This window comes from Penaeus japonicus, unplaced genomic scaffold, assembly GCF_977035675.1.
Source record: "Penaeus japonicus unplaced genomic scaffold, GWHDUDI00000001_assembly GWHDUDI00000026, whole genome shotgun sequence".
Taxonomy (NCBI): Eukaryota; Metazoa; Arthropoda; class Malacostraca; order Decapoda; family Penaeidae; genus Penaeus; species Penaeus japonicus.
The window spans coordinates 28,542,570-28,557,847 of record NW_028234428.1 but is presented as its reverse complement, the minus strand read 5'-3'; the positions used below and the strand labels follow the sequence as shown (position 1 = coordinate 28,557,847).

The 15,278-nt window shown below is 35.5% G+C and overlaps 1 protein-coding gene across 14 annotated transcripts in view; it reads left to right on the top strand.

Annotated features, from left to right (window-relative positions):
* The window catches only part of Abi (tyrosine kinase Abl), a 17,374-nt gene extending 2,322 nt beyond the window's left edge, over positions 1-15,052 (top strand). For 3 of the 14 annotated variants that reach the window (XM_043010056.2, XM_043010057.2, XM_043010055.2), the window contains exons 2-10: positions 494-635; positions 850-1,017; positions 1,429-1,576; positions 2,164-2,393; positions 2,711-2,969; positions 5,404-5,493; positions 8,106-8,252; positions 9,005-9,082; positions 12,774-15,052. In XM_043010056.2, the coding sequence (XP_042865990.1) occupies positions 510-635; positions 850-1,017; positions 1,429-1,576; positions 2,164-2,393; positions 2,711-2,969; positions 5,404-5,493; positions 8,106-8,252; positions 9,005-9,082; positions 12,774-12,937 (1,410 nt within the window). In that variant the 5' untranslated portion in view covers positions 494-509 and the 3' untranslated portion in view covers positions 12,938-15,052. Of the gene's footprint in view, positions 1-493; positions 636-849; positions 1,018-1,428; positions 1,577-2,163; positions 2,394-2,710; positions 2,970-4,070; positions 4,113-5,403; positions 5,494-8,105; positions 8,253-9,004; positions 9,083-12,773 lie in introns of all 14 variants that reach the window. The other 11 variants (XM_086552247.1, XM_086552248.1, XM_043010061.2 and 8 more) reach the window with 6 other exon arrangements.
* The last annotated feature ends 226 nt before the right edge of the window (positions 15,053-15,278 follow it).

Here is a 15,278-nt window from a genome sequence, read left to right as displayed (position 1 = left end):
ACAATAGGAATGGAGGCCATGTGTAGGCTAGTGGCAGACATGCAAGTGGTTAAGAAAATTTTTATTTTGGAATATTTTGTCAAATTCATCCAAAGTGTACAATGAATTTGAGAAGTACTCTGATTTGATAGTCATGTGCCTCATATCAAAAGTTTTACAAATTGATAAATACTGATCAAGATGTGATAGTAAATAAGATTTAGGAAGATTAGGTCATATTGGAAAAAATATGTGTAATGAACGTATTGATGAGTTCTCAAAAATCAATCCAAGTACCTTAGTTGTTATTCATATATTAACTGAACTTTTAAGTATTCATTTGAAGAACAAGGATAGTAAATATAGATAGATAGAGGAATAAGATTCAGAATTACAAAAGGCTTTCGTACATAACCATCTCATTACCACTGTGCAATAGTTGTTCTACATTTTGCCGCAGTTATTTATCCAATAAACCTCATACCTTTTATCATAAAACAAATTCTTTTGACAGACAAAACGTGACAGCCATGGCTCTGTCATCGGAGTTTGTGTCCCTGGTCCAGCAGGAGATTCCTGAGGGACGGCAGTCGCTCTCGGACTCTCACGCCAACTTGGAGAAAGTGGCTTCGTACTGCATAGAGAACTTTGCGAGGGTAAGGCATCCCGGTAACACTGATCTGTTGGGAAAATGGATCAATTGTGTTTGCTTTATTGTAGTCCATTCACCTTGCTCTTTTTTCATTATTAATTTCAAATATGTTTTGAATATTGCAATACTTTTTTTCTCCAGTATATTTGCATCTTATGTATTTTTTCTTATACTGAGTGTAGGTGAATTAGGCACTAATAAACAATTTTGTATAATAGGCAGAGAACAAAGCCCAAGCACTGGAGGAAACCAAGAACTACACGACGCAGTCCCTGGCTAGCGTGGCTTACCAGATCAACACTCTAGCATACAATTTCTTGCAAATGATCGATCAGCAGGCGCATCAACTGGCGGAGATGGAGAGCCAGGTTAATTACATATCTCAGGTATGTCATGGGGCTTCTATTTCTTCTTTTTTCTTTCTTTACTCATTTATTTTCTACTTACTTTTTATTTTGTTTTATTTTTTACTCTTCTTTTCTTTTGAGTTAAAAGGATTGCAAAAGTTTTCAGTTTCTTTAGGATTTCTAATTGCAGTTTTCAGTATAAAACATCTTTGGCAAGAGTTACTGGATACAATGGTTTTACATGATGTTCAGAAAAAAAGAGAAAAGTGTTTATAAAGGGATATATATTCCTATAGCAAATACATACATATCTTCTAAGCAACATGATAAAACACAAAATTTATCAAAAGGACAAACCCATACAATGTCGGATCAACTCTTGTTCTAATGAATATTGAACACTAATCTAAGGTCAATCAGCAACCTGTGTATGACCTCTTGTTCTTCCAGATGGTGATGGTTCACAAGGAGAAAGTAGCCCGGAGGGAAATTGGCGTCCTCACAACCAACAAGACGACTGCCAGGCAATACAAGATACTAGCTCCGGCCAACACAGAGAAGCCGATCAAATACGTGAGGAAACCCATCGACTTCGGATGTGAGTAGTGTTGTGATTGGCTGTGCAAGTTTTTGTTTGACTTAGGATTTCATCCCTATTATACCAGGCATCCCCATCAAGTTTCCTTATTCTTATTCTATATTGAAACTAGGTGTGTCACTTTGATTGAGTATCAGCTGTAGAAAATCAGCAGCAATATTTAAAGACAGATATAATTTGAATGGACTCTCTGCTCTAATATCCAATAATATCCAGTGGTATTCTGCAACCTTTTGTAAGGAACTCCTCAGCTTCCCCCCACCTTGCTCTTTGGCCAGATATGTCCGCCCAAATTCCCACAACCACTGCTACTTAATGTCCACAATATGGTACATATTTTTCTATCACATATATACCTATTTGTATATATATAGAACTTTACCTCAGGATTTCTCCTCTAATGAAAACTTCCCTCATTACACATCCTAATAGGCATTCTACCTTCTTTTTTTCTCTTGTTTTTTATTTCTTGTTATGATTGTTATCATTTTTTTTTTTTTTATTGTTTATTTTTATTATTATCCTTATTATAATTGTTTTTACAAAATAGATTTTTATTGAATATTACACCCCCTCCCCCCCCATAGGCTTGGACGATGTAGGGCATGGCATACGCTCATCATCCAGCAGCACCCCACGGTCCAGACGTTCAGCCAGCAGTGTGGGTATGCCCCCTCCAGTCCACCAGCCCCCTACCTCAGCTGGACCTGCCCCCACCACCAAACCACCGACACCACCCCAGGCCAACAGGTCTGTGAGCAGCCTCTCGCGGGGATCACGGGAATATCGCACTCCCCCAGCTGTGGCTCCTCCTCAGGTTGGTATCCTTGGTTTGAGATGCATTGATGGTGTTCGGGTTTAGAAGCTTTAGTGTTGTCACATATATTGTGTGTGCCGCTGTTGTGAGAGGGAGAGTGAGTGAGCTGGAGCATGATTTCATGTTATTTTTTCATTATTTTAAAGTTGGAAATGCACAGTTTTCTCATAATTTTAAAGCTGAATCTATATGTTTACTTTTGTCATATGAACTAGATTTGGCCCAGGATTAGCTGACCACTTAAAATACAAAAATTATAGTGTCATAGAATATAGAAAATGTAGAATTGCTAACTTGCAAATTCAAATGCCCTGCAGGTACCCAGCAACTATGCTCCCAATTACCCCATTGGCCATCCACGACGCAACGAACGCTCAAGTGGTTATAGCACCTTGCCGCATCAGTCGGCTGCGCACGTAGCCCCCATGAATCACAATGGGGGAGTAGCACCCCCTCCTCAAGTGGGCATGGTGCACCCCATGGCCCATGGAGTACCCCAGGGCTCCTACACTCCACCCCCGCCCCCACCACATATGGAGCAGCCACAGTATGCAGCCCACCCGATGGGCATGCCACGTAAGTTGCCTTACTTTGTTGAGTCATGTGGGGGTATCTTGAAGGAGAAGTCCAGAAAAGATGTGTGTTTGTGTGTGTCTGTGTGTCAGTCTGTACATATTTGTGTCATAGATGTCTGCAATTCTTTTGCTGAGCCATACTTTTGTGTGTGTGTGTGTGTTTGTATGTGTGAGTGCACACATCTATATTTAGAAAGAATGACAGAATACTAGATAACTGTTGATGTGTCTAAGTCTGGTTCAGTTTGTGTACTTTTTTCTCCTTAACCCATTCACGCTGGGGCGATTCTGGCTCTGAATGGTCAGAATGCTGGGTTTTTCGAACGCATAAGCCTAATGCCTCGGGATTCTCGGGCGCACTAGCCACGAGCCTGGGCTGACTACTCACTCACCCCGAGTGCCAGCCTTGACCAAATATCTCATCGCTGGCGTCTGACCCAAAAACCACGAAACGTGTCAGCATGTCATCCGGCGCGAATAGGTTAATAAGAAAGAAGTGAATATAAGAGTAAGCGAAATATGTGAAAGATTAACAAAGAATGTAAGGGAGAGGGAATTGAGCATAATGCATTTTGTTTTTGTGTGGTTGGTATGTTATATCTATTCAAGTGTCATCCACAGAGACCGATAGAGGAGCAGTAATGACAATTTATTTATGTCTGTTTTTGTGCACATGCTTTCTAGATGACCTGTTCTAGGTGTGGATGTATTTTTTGTGCATAATTGCAATCTGTGCATGATGGTTATGTGGGTAAAATTAATTGCTTAAGGTGTTACTACAGTATTCTTTGCAGATGTCATTATGGTTCAAGAGCTCATGGTGTTGCTATGACCAGTCACTCTTAAGTGTTGATATGGATATATACATGTAAAAGGCTGACAGTTGCTGAGTGGTATAAAGTATTTTGTTATGTCTCTTTACTATAGGATATAGTCAGTTGTTGAAAATTCTTTAAAAGTGGAATTCACTGCATCATGTACAATGATTCTTTCATATATATGTCTTCCACACTTTGCTTCACATGATCTAATTAAAGTTTTTCTTAAGATGTTTATTTATTTTACTTGTTGATACATACATGTGATATCCTTTGTGCTTTAGGGATCTATGCTAATCTGCCATGTATCCAGCCATACTGTATATGTGAGTAATGCTATGCTGTGCTCTTCCACTGACTTTGATAACAGGATAGACGAGTGGATGGCTTCCTAACTCGTGATGTTTATCCTCATTTCCATACGGCTTTTTTTGGGACGCCAATCCCTTCCAGGTTTTCGAATAAGCTCTGTGACAGCGCTCATATTCTTAGTTATCCCAATTACCATCAGATTTAACACTTGAAATGTTTATTGAATAACCTTATATAAAGTCTAAAACAATGAATATAGTTCATTGAAACTACTAATAAGCTGAAGTACTGGTTCATATTCAGCAAGTTCTAAGTATTCTTAATATATAAGAAGAGTTTTTTTTCATGAAGCTTTTTTTTTATTTTTTTATTTTTTTGTTATGATAGGTATTAGCTGTAGATAGCAGTTCCATGAGATGGGAAGGGGTAAAATATTTATATACACCTGCGTATATGTATATATATATATATATATATATATATATATATATATATATATATATATATATATATATATATACACACACTGATAGATAGATAGATAGATATACACATACATATATACATATATACAAATACAGGTATTTATGACCTTATTCCATTAGCTCTCAGATTTTTTTTTTTTTTTTTTTTTCCTTTCACCAAAAAAAAAAGTGTGTACTAATCTAGCATGTTGTATACGTGATTAGAGAAGGGAAAAAAATCCAGGTTTGTGAGTGAGAGACAATTCAGTGCATGATATATAGTACAGTATTGCAAGAATTAGATTATAATTTATCCCCAAAGCAGAATAACTCTGACATATTAATTGACATTGGTTCATTGAATTTTTTTTGGTCTTGTGGGGGTCACATCAACATGCATAGTTTGTAGCCTCAGAAGAGATGACCTTATGAGGAGACATGGTGAGTGTAGATGATAGATTTATTTCTATATAAATTTTTATGTGTATATATATATATATATATATATATATATATATATATATATATATATATATATATATATATATATATATATATATATATATATATATATATATATAGTATATTTATATTTATATATAGACATAGATAACTTTCCTTTAGTTATTATTATTACTATTACTTTTTTGAGAGAGAGAGAGAAAGTGTGAGAGAGAGAGAGAGAGAGAGAGAGAGAGAGAGAGAGAGAGAGAGAGAGAGAGAGAGAGAGAGAGAGAGAGAGAGAGAGAGAGAGAGAGAGAGAGAAACAGAGAGAGAGAGAATGGAAAAAAAAAGTAATATAAAAGATATTTATACTCCATTTCCCCGCACGCTCACCAAGGCTACCCCACTCTGATCCGACCTGCCATGACCTTACCAAAGAACCTGACTAACAAGAGCCTCTCGAACAAGAGCAACGAGGCAGTCTTAGGTGACTAGAACTGTAATCTTAATCTTAATAACAACAGCAAGAGGATGCCAACCAATTAAAAAAAAAAAAAAGAAAAGGAAAAAGAAAAAAAGGCTTCTAATTTTCTTGTTTTAAGTGTGCCCCCCTTAGAATGCATGGTCTTGTGTTTACAGTGTGTGGTAGTAGTGTGTACTAAAAGCAAAATACTTGTATTGAGAACCTTGTAGCACAGGTTGATAATGGAATGGCCCCTTTTAAAGTACTGGATGCCTAACTCTGATGTACAGTTGAAACGTCTAGACTGGAGTCTGTCTTTCTTGTGCATGAATAGTTAAAGGTGTTTAGTGTTTGCAATTATATTCTGTTTTATTGATGTATTTATTTATATATTTATTTTATTTTTTTTCACCAGAGTTGCAGATAGTGTTTAGATAGATAGCATTTTCTGACATAGATTTTGTACAGTGGCATTGTCAGACAAAGCACCTTCAAAATATACACGTATTTATATTGGTTTAACTGGTCATGCACTAGGAAAAAATATATACATGGTTATATATCTTGTGCATGAATTGCACCAGTCTTTAGTCTATGTTTTCAAAGATTTTCTTTCTATCACCAAAAATATGTGTATTATGAGATATGCATAAACAATTATTTAGATTCTTGATAATTTGGAGTTCTTATTTTCAGGCACATTTATGTTCTATATCTCTTTTTCTCTTTGATTGATTGATTTGTTAGTGAAAGTTTCATAATTATTTACTTCATTTTTCTTTACTTCATTACTGACCAAGAAATTTTTTCTACTGCCCAGATTAAAAGTTGGAAATTAATTCATAAACACAGCAATGCAGTTGAGAAACCAGAAACTAGGCTCTTGATTTTGCAACTTGTTATTTTCCTGTGTTTTCAAATTTGGAACTTGTAAGAGCGTATCGTACCTCAGAATCTTCCTCCTGCTTTTAGTAATTATGATTTGCTGTATCCATAGAATATAGTCATTTATAATTTCCTTTAGCGGCCCCTTCCAAGCATTTCACCTCCAGTCTGTAACTAAATCCTTGATCCTGATTTGTGTATGATATTAAAATGCAGCTGTAATATACCTAATTCCTAATAGATTATAATACACTTTATAGATAAAACTAGAAGGAAGATTTCCTTTGTGTGCTATAGTTGCTTTGTGCATTTTGACTTTGACTTTGACTTTGGTTGTTAGATTGAAGTTTGAAGAGCTGATTATAAAGTACCATGCTCACTGTAATACCTTTTTTGTAAAGATTATTCTATTATTTCTTTTGTGCATCTTAATGTACTTTTATTTTCTTTTATCATTTCTTTTTCTTTAATGTGTATATATATTTTTTTAATTACTGTATTTTTAAAAAAGAATGTGCACTGTTGTCTGTATTTTTTAGATATGCAGATTGATAATTCTTTTGTGATAAATGTTTTAGAAAGAAGCATATAAACCCAAATTTATCATCATTATTGACAATATTTTTATCATTTTAACTTTGATTATAATAATCTCAATTAATTTTAAATACTGTGAACATTTCTCTACCTTCTTGTTTGTTATGGTTAATAATGTATGCCAAAGTCTAACTGCAGTTGTACTTTAGATAGCAAAATTTTAATTCAGATATATTATACAGACCTTATACACACATATCCATATGGTCACATAAACACTTACTGTATGCAGATGTAAATATACTCATTTACATTTAGATAAACATATACACATATTCATACTCAGTGCATACACACGTGCACATACACATGAACACACATGTACGCGCGTGCACACACACACGCACACACACACACACACACACACACACACACACACACACACACACACACACACACACACACACACACACACACACACACACACACACACACACACACACACACACACACACACACACACACACACACACACACACACACACACACACACACACACATGCACACACACATATACATGTATGCACACGCACACACACACACACACATGCACATGCACACACACACACACACACACACACACACACACACACACACACACACACACACACACACACACACACACACACACACACACACACACACACACACACACACACACACACACACACACACACACACACACACACACACACACACACACACACACACACACACACACACACACACACACACACACACACACACACACACACACACACACACACACACACACACACACACACACACACACACACACACACACACACACACACACACACACACACACACACACACACGTATATACGTATGCACACGCACACATACATACACAGACCAATATATTATTTGTATACATATCACATATACAGGTCATGTATTGATAATATTCTTTTCATATAATAATAATGTATATTTTCATTATCACTAGATTCAGTTTACATTTAAAAAGAAAAAAAAGAAGAAAATAGATGTTATACAGTGCTGCAAATTTCAGAACAAAAAAAAAAAAAATGTATATAATCATAATGATAATAAAAGGAAATGAAAACAATATAGCTAAAGGAAACAATTCTAAAACTAATGCTTGCTGCTCCGCCTCCCCCCCACCCCAGCCCCCCCGTCACCAGCCTCCTCTGGGGTTGTGAGCGAGCAGGAGTACAACAGCCGTTCCTCAGGGGCCTCGTCTCCCCCACTGCCCCCACCACCCCCCAGCGACACTGACATCCCCCCGGCTGTGCCCCCACACTTCATGGAGAAAGGTCAGTGCCATCGAATTTTGTTTTTTTCATTTGTTAATTGTTTTTCCTTCTATTGTTTTGGAGTGATGGGAGAGAGAGGGAGGGAGGGAGGAAGATGAGGGTGAGAAGGAGAGAGGGAGAAAGGGAGGATGTGGGTTTGGGAGAGTGAATGAGTGAGTGAGTGAGTGATAATGGGTGTGTGAGTGAGTGATTGTTAGTGAGTGAGTTAGTGAGTGTGTGAGTGAGTGTAATTGAGTGAGTGAGTGATTGTTAGTGTGTATGTGTGTGTGTGTGTGAGTGTGTGTATGTGTGTGTGTGTGTGTGTGTGTGTGTGTGTGTGTGTGTGTGTGTGTGTGTGTGTGTGTGTGTGTGTGTGTGTGTGTGTGTGTGTGTGTGTGTCTGTGTGTGTGTGTTAGTGAGTGAGTGGGAGTGGGAGTGGGAGTGATAATGTGTGTATATGAAATATGAGGCCATAAAAGTAAAAAGGAGTAGTATTGACAAGGGGAGAGGATGGAAGGAAACAGAATGGAGAAAGGGAGTCTTTGTAAGTATGCAGCTATGCCTTTTATATATATATATATATATATATATATATATATATATATATATATATATATATATATATATATATATATATATATATATTATCAGAAGAAATGTAGTTAAAAAGAAAAGAAAAAAAAAAAGGACATAGCTGCATAGACATGTTAACTGTCGTAGGTGTGTGTTATTAAAAGAAACCTTTTTCCCCCCTTCCCTTTGGTTCGTTATAGCCATGAATGACGACCCAGCCCCTCACCGTGTCCCAGGCCCTAACCCCCCAGCGGTGCCCCCCCACTACTTGGAGAAAGGTAAAAAATAATAGATAAAAATTGATAGATAAATAGATGAATAAGAAAATAAATATACATTCACATAAGTTACCCAAAAAAATCTTGTGTTTTTTGGCTGATGTTTATGAATATGATTTGTGAACGAATGTTTTATGCTTACGTTGAGAGGAACACTCGCGGCTTTCTTTTGTCGTTGAAGTGAAGCCCTGCTTTCTTCAGTGGAATTTTGTGGCACATCCTACCCAGTGCACAAGAAATGAGCCAGCATGTAGCTTTGGCTGTATTTCTTGAATTATATTGTTGCTTTTATTTTATCATTATTATTATTTTATTATTATTATTATTATTATTATTATTATTATTAGCATTATTGTTATAATCTATATTATCATTATCATTTTATTTTTTATTTTTTATTATCCATATTATCATCATGATCATTATTATCATTATTTTTATTGTCTATGTAATCATTATCATTATTATTATTGTCATCATCATTTTGTTTCTAGGATTGAAGTGTTTGTTTAACCCCCTAAAGGACATGCCGTTTTATGATTTGCCACAGAAGTGTTCCAGTCAATCATATTTCTACTCAAATTCAGTCCGCACAAAAAAATAAAAAAAAATGTTTATTTTGAAATCTATAGGTCAAGAGGATTAGAATCATTATCTTGGTTCTTTTGGAATAATGGTACAGGTTGCCCCACATTTAGCGTGTATGTCCTTTTTGGGGTCGAGACTATTATTATATATTTATAATCTTTTCTATATTTCATTTTATTTTCTCTTATTTTTTTTTATACTGTGAAACATGGGCTGAAATAGTAAATGAACAAAAACTGTCAACTGTCAATAAACTGACAGTTGTTGTGATTTTAAATTACCTGTGATAACAGAAGAAATTAATAGACTGACCAGAGTACTTGTAACTGACTTAATTCACCGACGCCAAGAATGTGCACAGTCGACTATTTTGTATTGTAAATATTTTGTACCTATAGATTGCTGTGCAAGTGCCATGTCACCAATGAGTCACTTACTAGGCCTACCTACCTGACCTCACCTTTTTTACCTCATTTCTTTAAAAAATAAAAAATGTATTTTATTACTTTTATTGCTTCTGATATCTATGTTACTATTATTATTATTATGTTTATGATAATGATTATGATTATGATTATGAATATTATTGTTATCATTACTTTTTTCATTATAGTGTTAGCAACTAAGATATGAAAGCAAGACTTTTTTCACAAATATTCAAGGAATGGGATAGACAGGTGCAGTCAGTTGTGCCTAGCTATTGACTCCTTGGCGATTAATTGCTTGAGGAACTATCTATTTTCAAGACAATATATAATTAATAAAACTGTGGCGGTCAGTGTATGTATACATACACTCAGCATCATTGGGTTAGCGGTCATCATTATTCTTGTAGCTTTTTAGGTCATAATGTATGTGTATATTTGAGTATTATATATGAAATAATTTTTTTTTGTACTCAGTTTTGGTTGTTTAAGAGATAAGAAAAAACGTTTATCACATTTAAGTATTTTGATTCATGTAATTCAGTTTTGTAAATTGAATCTTGAGAAATGGTTTTTGAAGTTGTTGGAGAGAATGTTTATGATATTATAGAACCCATACACACACACTAGTTTGAATGACAGTTGCTTGCAGGAACTACAACATTTTTACCTTATACCTAGTTCATGATCTTGCCTGATATGCAGTTTTTGAACTTGATGGTGAATATAAGGACATACACACATATCATCCTTGACAAGAATATAGGCTAGGAATTCACAAGTATGTAGGATGAGTGATGACCACATATCCATCCCTTCAACATAGGCAGATCACTGAGTACTCCTGAGGTTTCGGGAACGGCAGAGTCAAGGTGCAGTGTCCCAAAATGGGTTGTTCACTCTCCAGTGTGTTATTCGAATCATCCCTGTATAAACACTCCTGTGCACGATTGTTTTCTGCAGACGATAATCTCCCAAGTCATATCCATAAAGTTTTGCTGTTTTTTTTTAAAGAAGGAAGGGGAGGAGGAGGAGGAGGAGGGAAGAGGAAAGAGAAAAGAGAAAGAAAGATAAAAAGGGAAAGAGATGTATTGCTCTGGCAGATCCCCTTTCCAAACTGTATTTTAAGTCTCGATTTATGTAATACCAGAGGCTGCATGGAACTTTAGAACTATGACCTGTACAGGTACAATTAGGGGCAAGTATATAACACAGCCCCAAAATTAAATAACCTGTGAAAATTTTATTATTGATAAAAAGGATCTTTTATGACGGTATGACTGTCTCTCCTCTGCAAGTACTTACAGTGGGGATCGTTCATGAATCGTATCAACCTGTGAGTGTATCATTGTTGAAGAAAATAGAGATAGATTAATTCCATTGTCATCATCCAACGATTTCACCATTGTGGATAAATAGCCTAGTCAGAGTATGGGTGGCTTTGGTTATCTTTTCATTTGTTCTTTTTTAATGGATTTTGTTATTTTTCGTTGAGAATATAAGGTGATTTATATTAGTCAGAGGTGCATTGAAAATTAGAAATAATGAAGAACATTATCAAAACATTTTGCATTTGGTACATATAAAGTAAATAAAAGTGAACATAGACACAGAAAATGAAAGCAGTAATGCATGGTCTTTGTAAGGAACATTCAAATGATTTTAAGGCTTTCAGCATGAAATGAAACGAAACACACATGCATATACATACATGCTTATGTATGTGTTTTATTTTTAATAATTTGCAGCACTGGGTTGCATATGCCTCTTTAATTTCTACTCTTAAAAATCACCCTGTATTATTTCACAAAAGTTTATTCAGAAAACAGGAAATATTTCAAAGTCATTTAAGTGATGATTAAGTCATTTTCCTTTTTTCACCTGTGTAAGGATAAGATTGATGCCTGTGGTTAAATTTATTAATTTGTTATTATTATTATTATTATTATTATTGTTAATGCTGCACACTGAATATTTTTCTTATCCCTATGCTTTAATTTGATATCAGTAAAGTTATTCAAGTACCATTCTTTGAATAACCCCTAGCACCTGCTCTTTTTTAAAATGTCTAATTTATGATTACTTTAGTTTATTGCTGTTTTTATATTCATATCTATTGTAAGTATTGATTGAAATACTTGACTTACATGCACATACACACAAAACACACATACACACACACACACACACACTAACTCACATTCATACTCACACACATACAAACAGCAGACACTTTTCCATAACTCTTACACTTAAATTAGTTTTGTACATCTTTGACTTTCTCCATGTGTATCTACTGTACATTCATGTATCTCTGTATGTTTGTAACAAAAGGCTCATATCACATCGTATTGCACAGAGTTTGCCTTGAGACTCTGCTCTCCATGAGCTCATATTATAGCCTTTAAGAAAAAAAGAAAAGGAAAACAGTGACTAATGTATTTTTGTATTCTCTCTTTCTCTTTCTCACTTTCTCCCACCCCCCAACTCCACTACTCTCTCTCTCCCTCTTCCTCTTCCTCTTCCTCTTCCTCTGCTTCCTTCCCCTTCCTCTCCCTCTCCCCCTCCCTTTCTCTCTCTCTCTCTTTTTCTTTTTCTTTTTCTTTTTCTTTCCTTCCCTCCCTCTCCCTCTTGATCGTCGCCTTCCTCCGCTACACCACACTCCCCCACCCCCGCAGTCATTGCAGTGTATGACTATTCAGCCGACAAGGAGGACGAGCTGAGCTTCTCCGAGAACGCAGTCATCTACGTCATCAAGAAGAACGACGATGGCTGGTGGGAGGGAGTCATGAATGGGGTCACTGGGCTCTTCCCGGGCAACTACGTGGAGCCCCTGATGTGAGAGGACGACAGTGGGACCTTCTGCCACCAAGGAAGCGAGAGACGGAGATGGAAGCAACGCTGCGAGACTGGGATATCCAAGGACGAGGAGGAGGAGGAGGAGGAGCAAGAGGAGGACATTTACACCGGATGGAGACGAGGGGAAGTCGTGGAGAAGGAAGAAGAGGAGGAGAACAAAGAAGACGATGCCACGGGCAAGAACGAGACCCTTACTGGTCGTTGTGGTTTGGAAGTGATGAAGAAGAGGAGGAGTAATATGATAATGGGGAGGCAGGTCGTGATTGTCCCGATTGTGGAGAGGGAGTTCGGCCTCCCAAGTGTTTCGTGTCTGTGTATATGTCTTGGCTAAGGTACGACACTGACAGTATTACCTATGCTATGTTTTGAAGAGGAATCCAGTGATTTGTCTGTTCATTATTTTTCTGATGTTTTTTTTTTTTTTTTCTTTTTTTCTTTTTTCTTCCTTTTTTAAAATTGTGTTACATCATAGTTCCTGAAAGTCATGCTGTAAATTGATGTAAAAAAAAAAAAGAAGAAGAAAATAACCAACCCCCTCCCTTTTTTTCTTGTATACATATCACCACATAACATGAATGTGGCAGATTATCCCAATCAGATACATCTTGCTTCAATAGGGAAAGATGTGATAACATTTTAAAGTGCACAAAAGATACAAAAAATAAAAATAAAAAAAACAATTAAAAAAACAATGTAGATTTAGACTAAGGTTCTTCTGTTTAAAACTGAGGTATGCTTGTTCCTTAATCAGTTCTATAGTTGCGCACTAGATATCCGTTTACAAGGTGTAACCAATTGGTTATGTGGAGTAGAGAGAATAAGCCCCCATACTAGAAAAAAATAGCAATGAGAAAAAAATAATATTTTCTACATCCTGCTAGAAATATTCCCTCTACATTTATGTCATTATTAATCTAAAAAGATAAGACAAAGTTGAAATTTTATCCAACCTAAAGCTTTTTGTTGATGTGCATATAACAGGAGAATGAATCAAAGAGTGGTTTCTTTGCGAATAAATGAGAGAGAGATTGAGAGAGAAAAAAAATCATGATGTATACAGTATTTAGCATCAATCATGTGCATGTATTAGATCATAACATTACAATCATATATTTGTAATATGAAAAAAGTTATTTTGGAAGTCTGGTGAAAATTAGGAGCAAAAATAAGAAAGCAATGTGAATGGTTATGAAAATAATATATATATATAAGATGGTAGCGCCAATGCAAATGTTGGCATTTTCTGGGAGGGAATCTGAACAGATATGGAAGAATGCCACAAGTGATGAGATAATGATGAATATTGTTACATCTTTGGTTACTGTTGCCAATTTTTTGTTTGTGTGTTTGCTTTTGTATTCAATTTTATTTGCATATATATTCATATATAGATTAACCGACAGACAATACAATATCTTTCATTTCTACTTAAGAATGATTTCTCTACATTTCTTTTCTTTCTTTTGTTCTGCCGTTCTCTTCCTTTCCGAGTGCCCAAGTACCCTATATCGTAAAGATCATGCAATAGGATAGATGTATTTTGCATCTTTTTTTTATTGTTATTATCATTATTATTATTTTTTTTTTTATAGAGTGATAGCTTAATGTATTGATACTACCGATGGGTTACTAACTTCAGCCTTTTAAGATTGCTGTACTAGTCAGTTCCCGTTTTTTTTTTTATATATATAGGAATGATTGATATTATATCTGTGTAATGATTTTTTTTTTTTTTTTACGAAAGTAAATAATATACCTGTGGAATAATTTAACAAAGTTAGTCATGAATCATGTGCAAAGATGAATTTCCAGTAATGATAAGTTTGTATCAGGAAAACTGTATAAAAAAAATATACAGGCCATTATATGTATTGATTATGCCTTATGTATGTAATCTTGTACATAGTTTACCACTGTAAACAGGTTGTAAGCATCTGTTTATATTAAGGCTGGTTTAACCATATATATATCCTAGAGTTTGGATCATCATTTTCATTGCATATGGTGCAACAGATGTATGGTATGGTTTAGGGTGCATGAGCCTACGTAATCTTAAGTCCGTTTCAAAATTTCCTTGTATATTAAACTTACAACCTTTTTCACCTTGTTTTGATCACCTATGAAACACCATTTGGATCTGGAGAAAAGAAAGAAAAAAAATGATATGGACAAATTGGTTGAAGTTGTCATACATTAACTTTTTTTTTGTTATACATGAATTAAAAACAACAAGAGTAATTCCTTGTTATGCTCACAACCACCACAAGACGAGAATAATCGCATGAGCAAATCGAAATCCATCAAGAAAGTGAGTAGCCACAGAG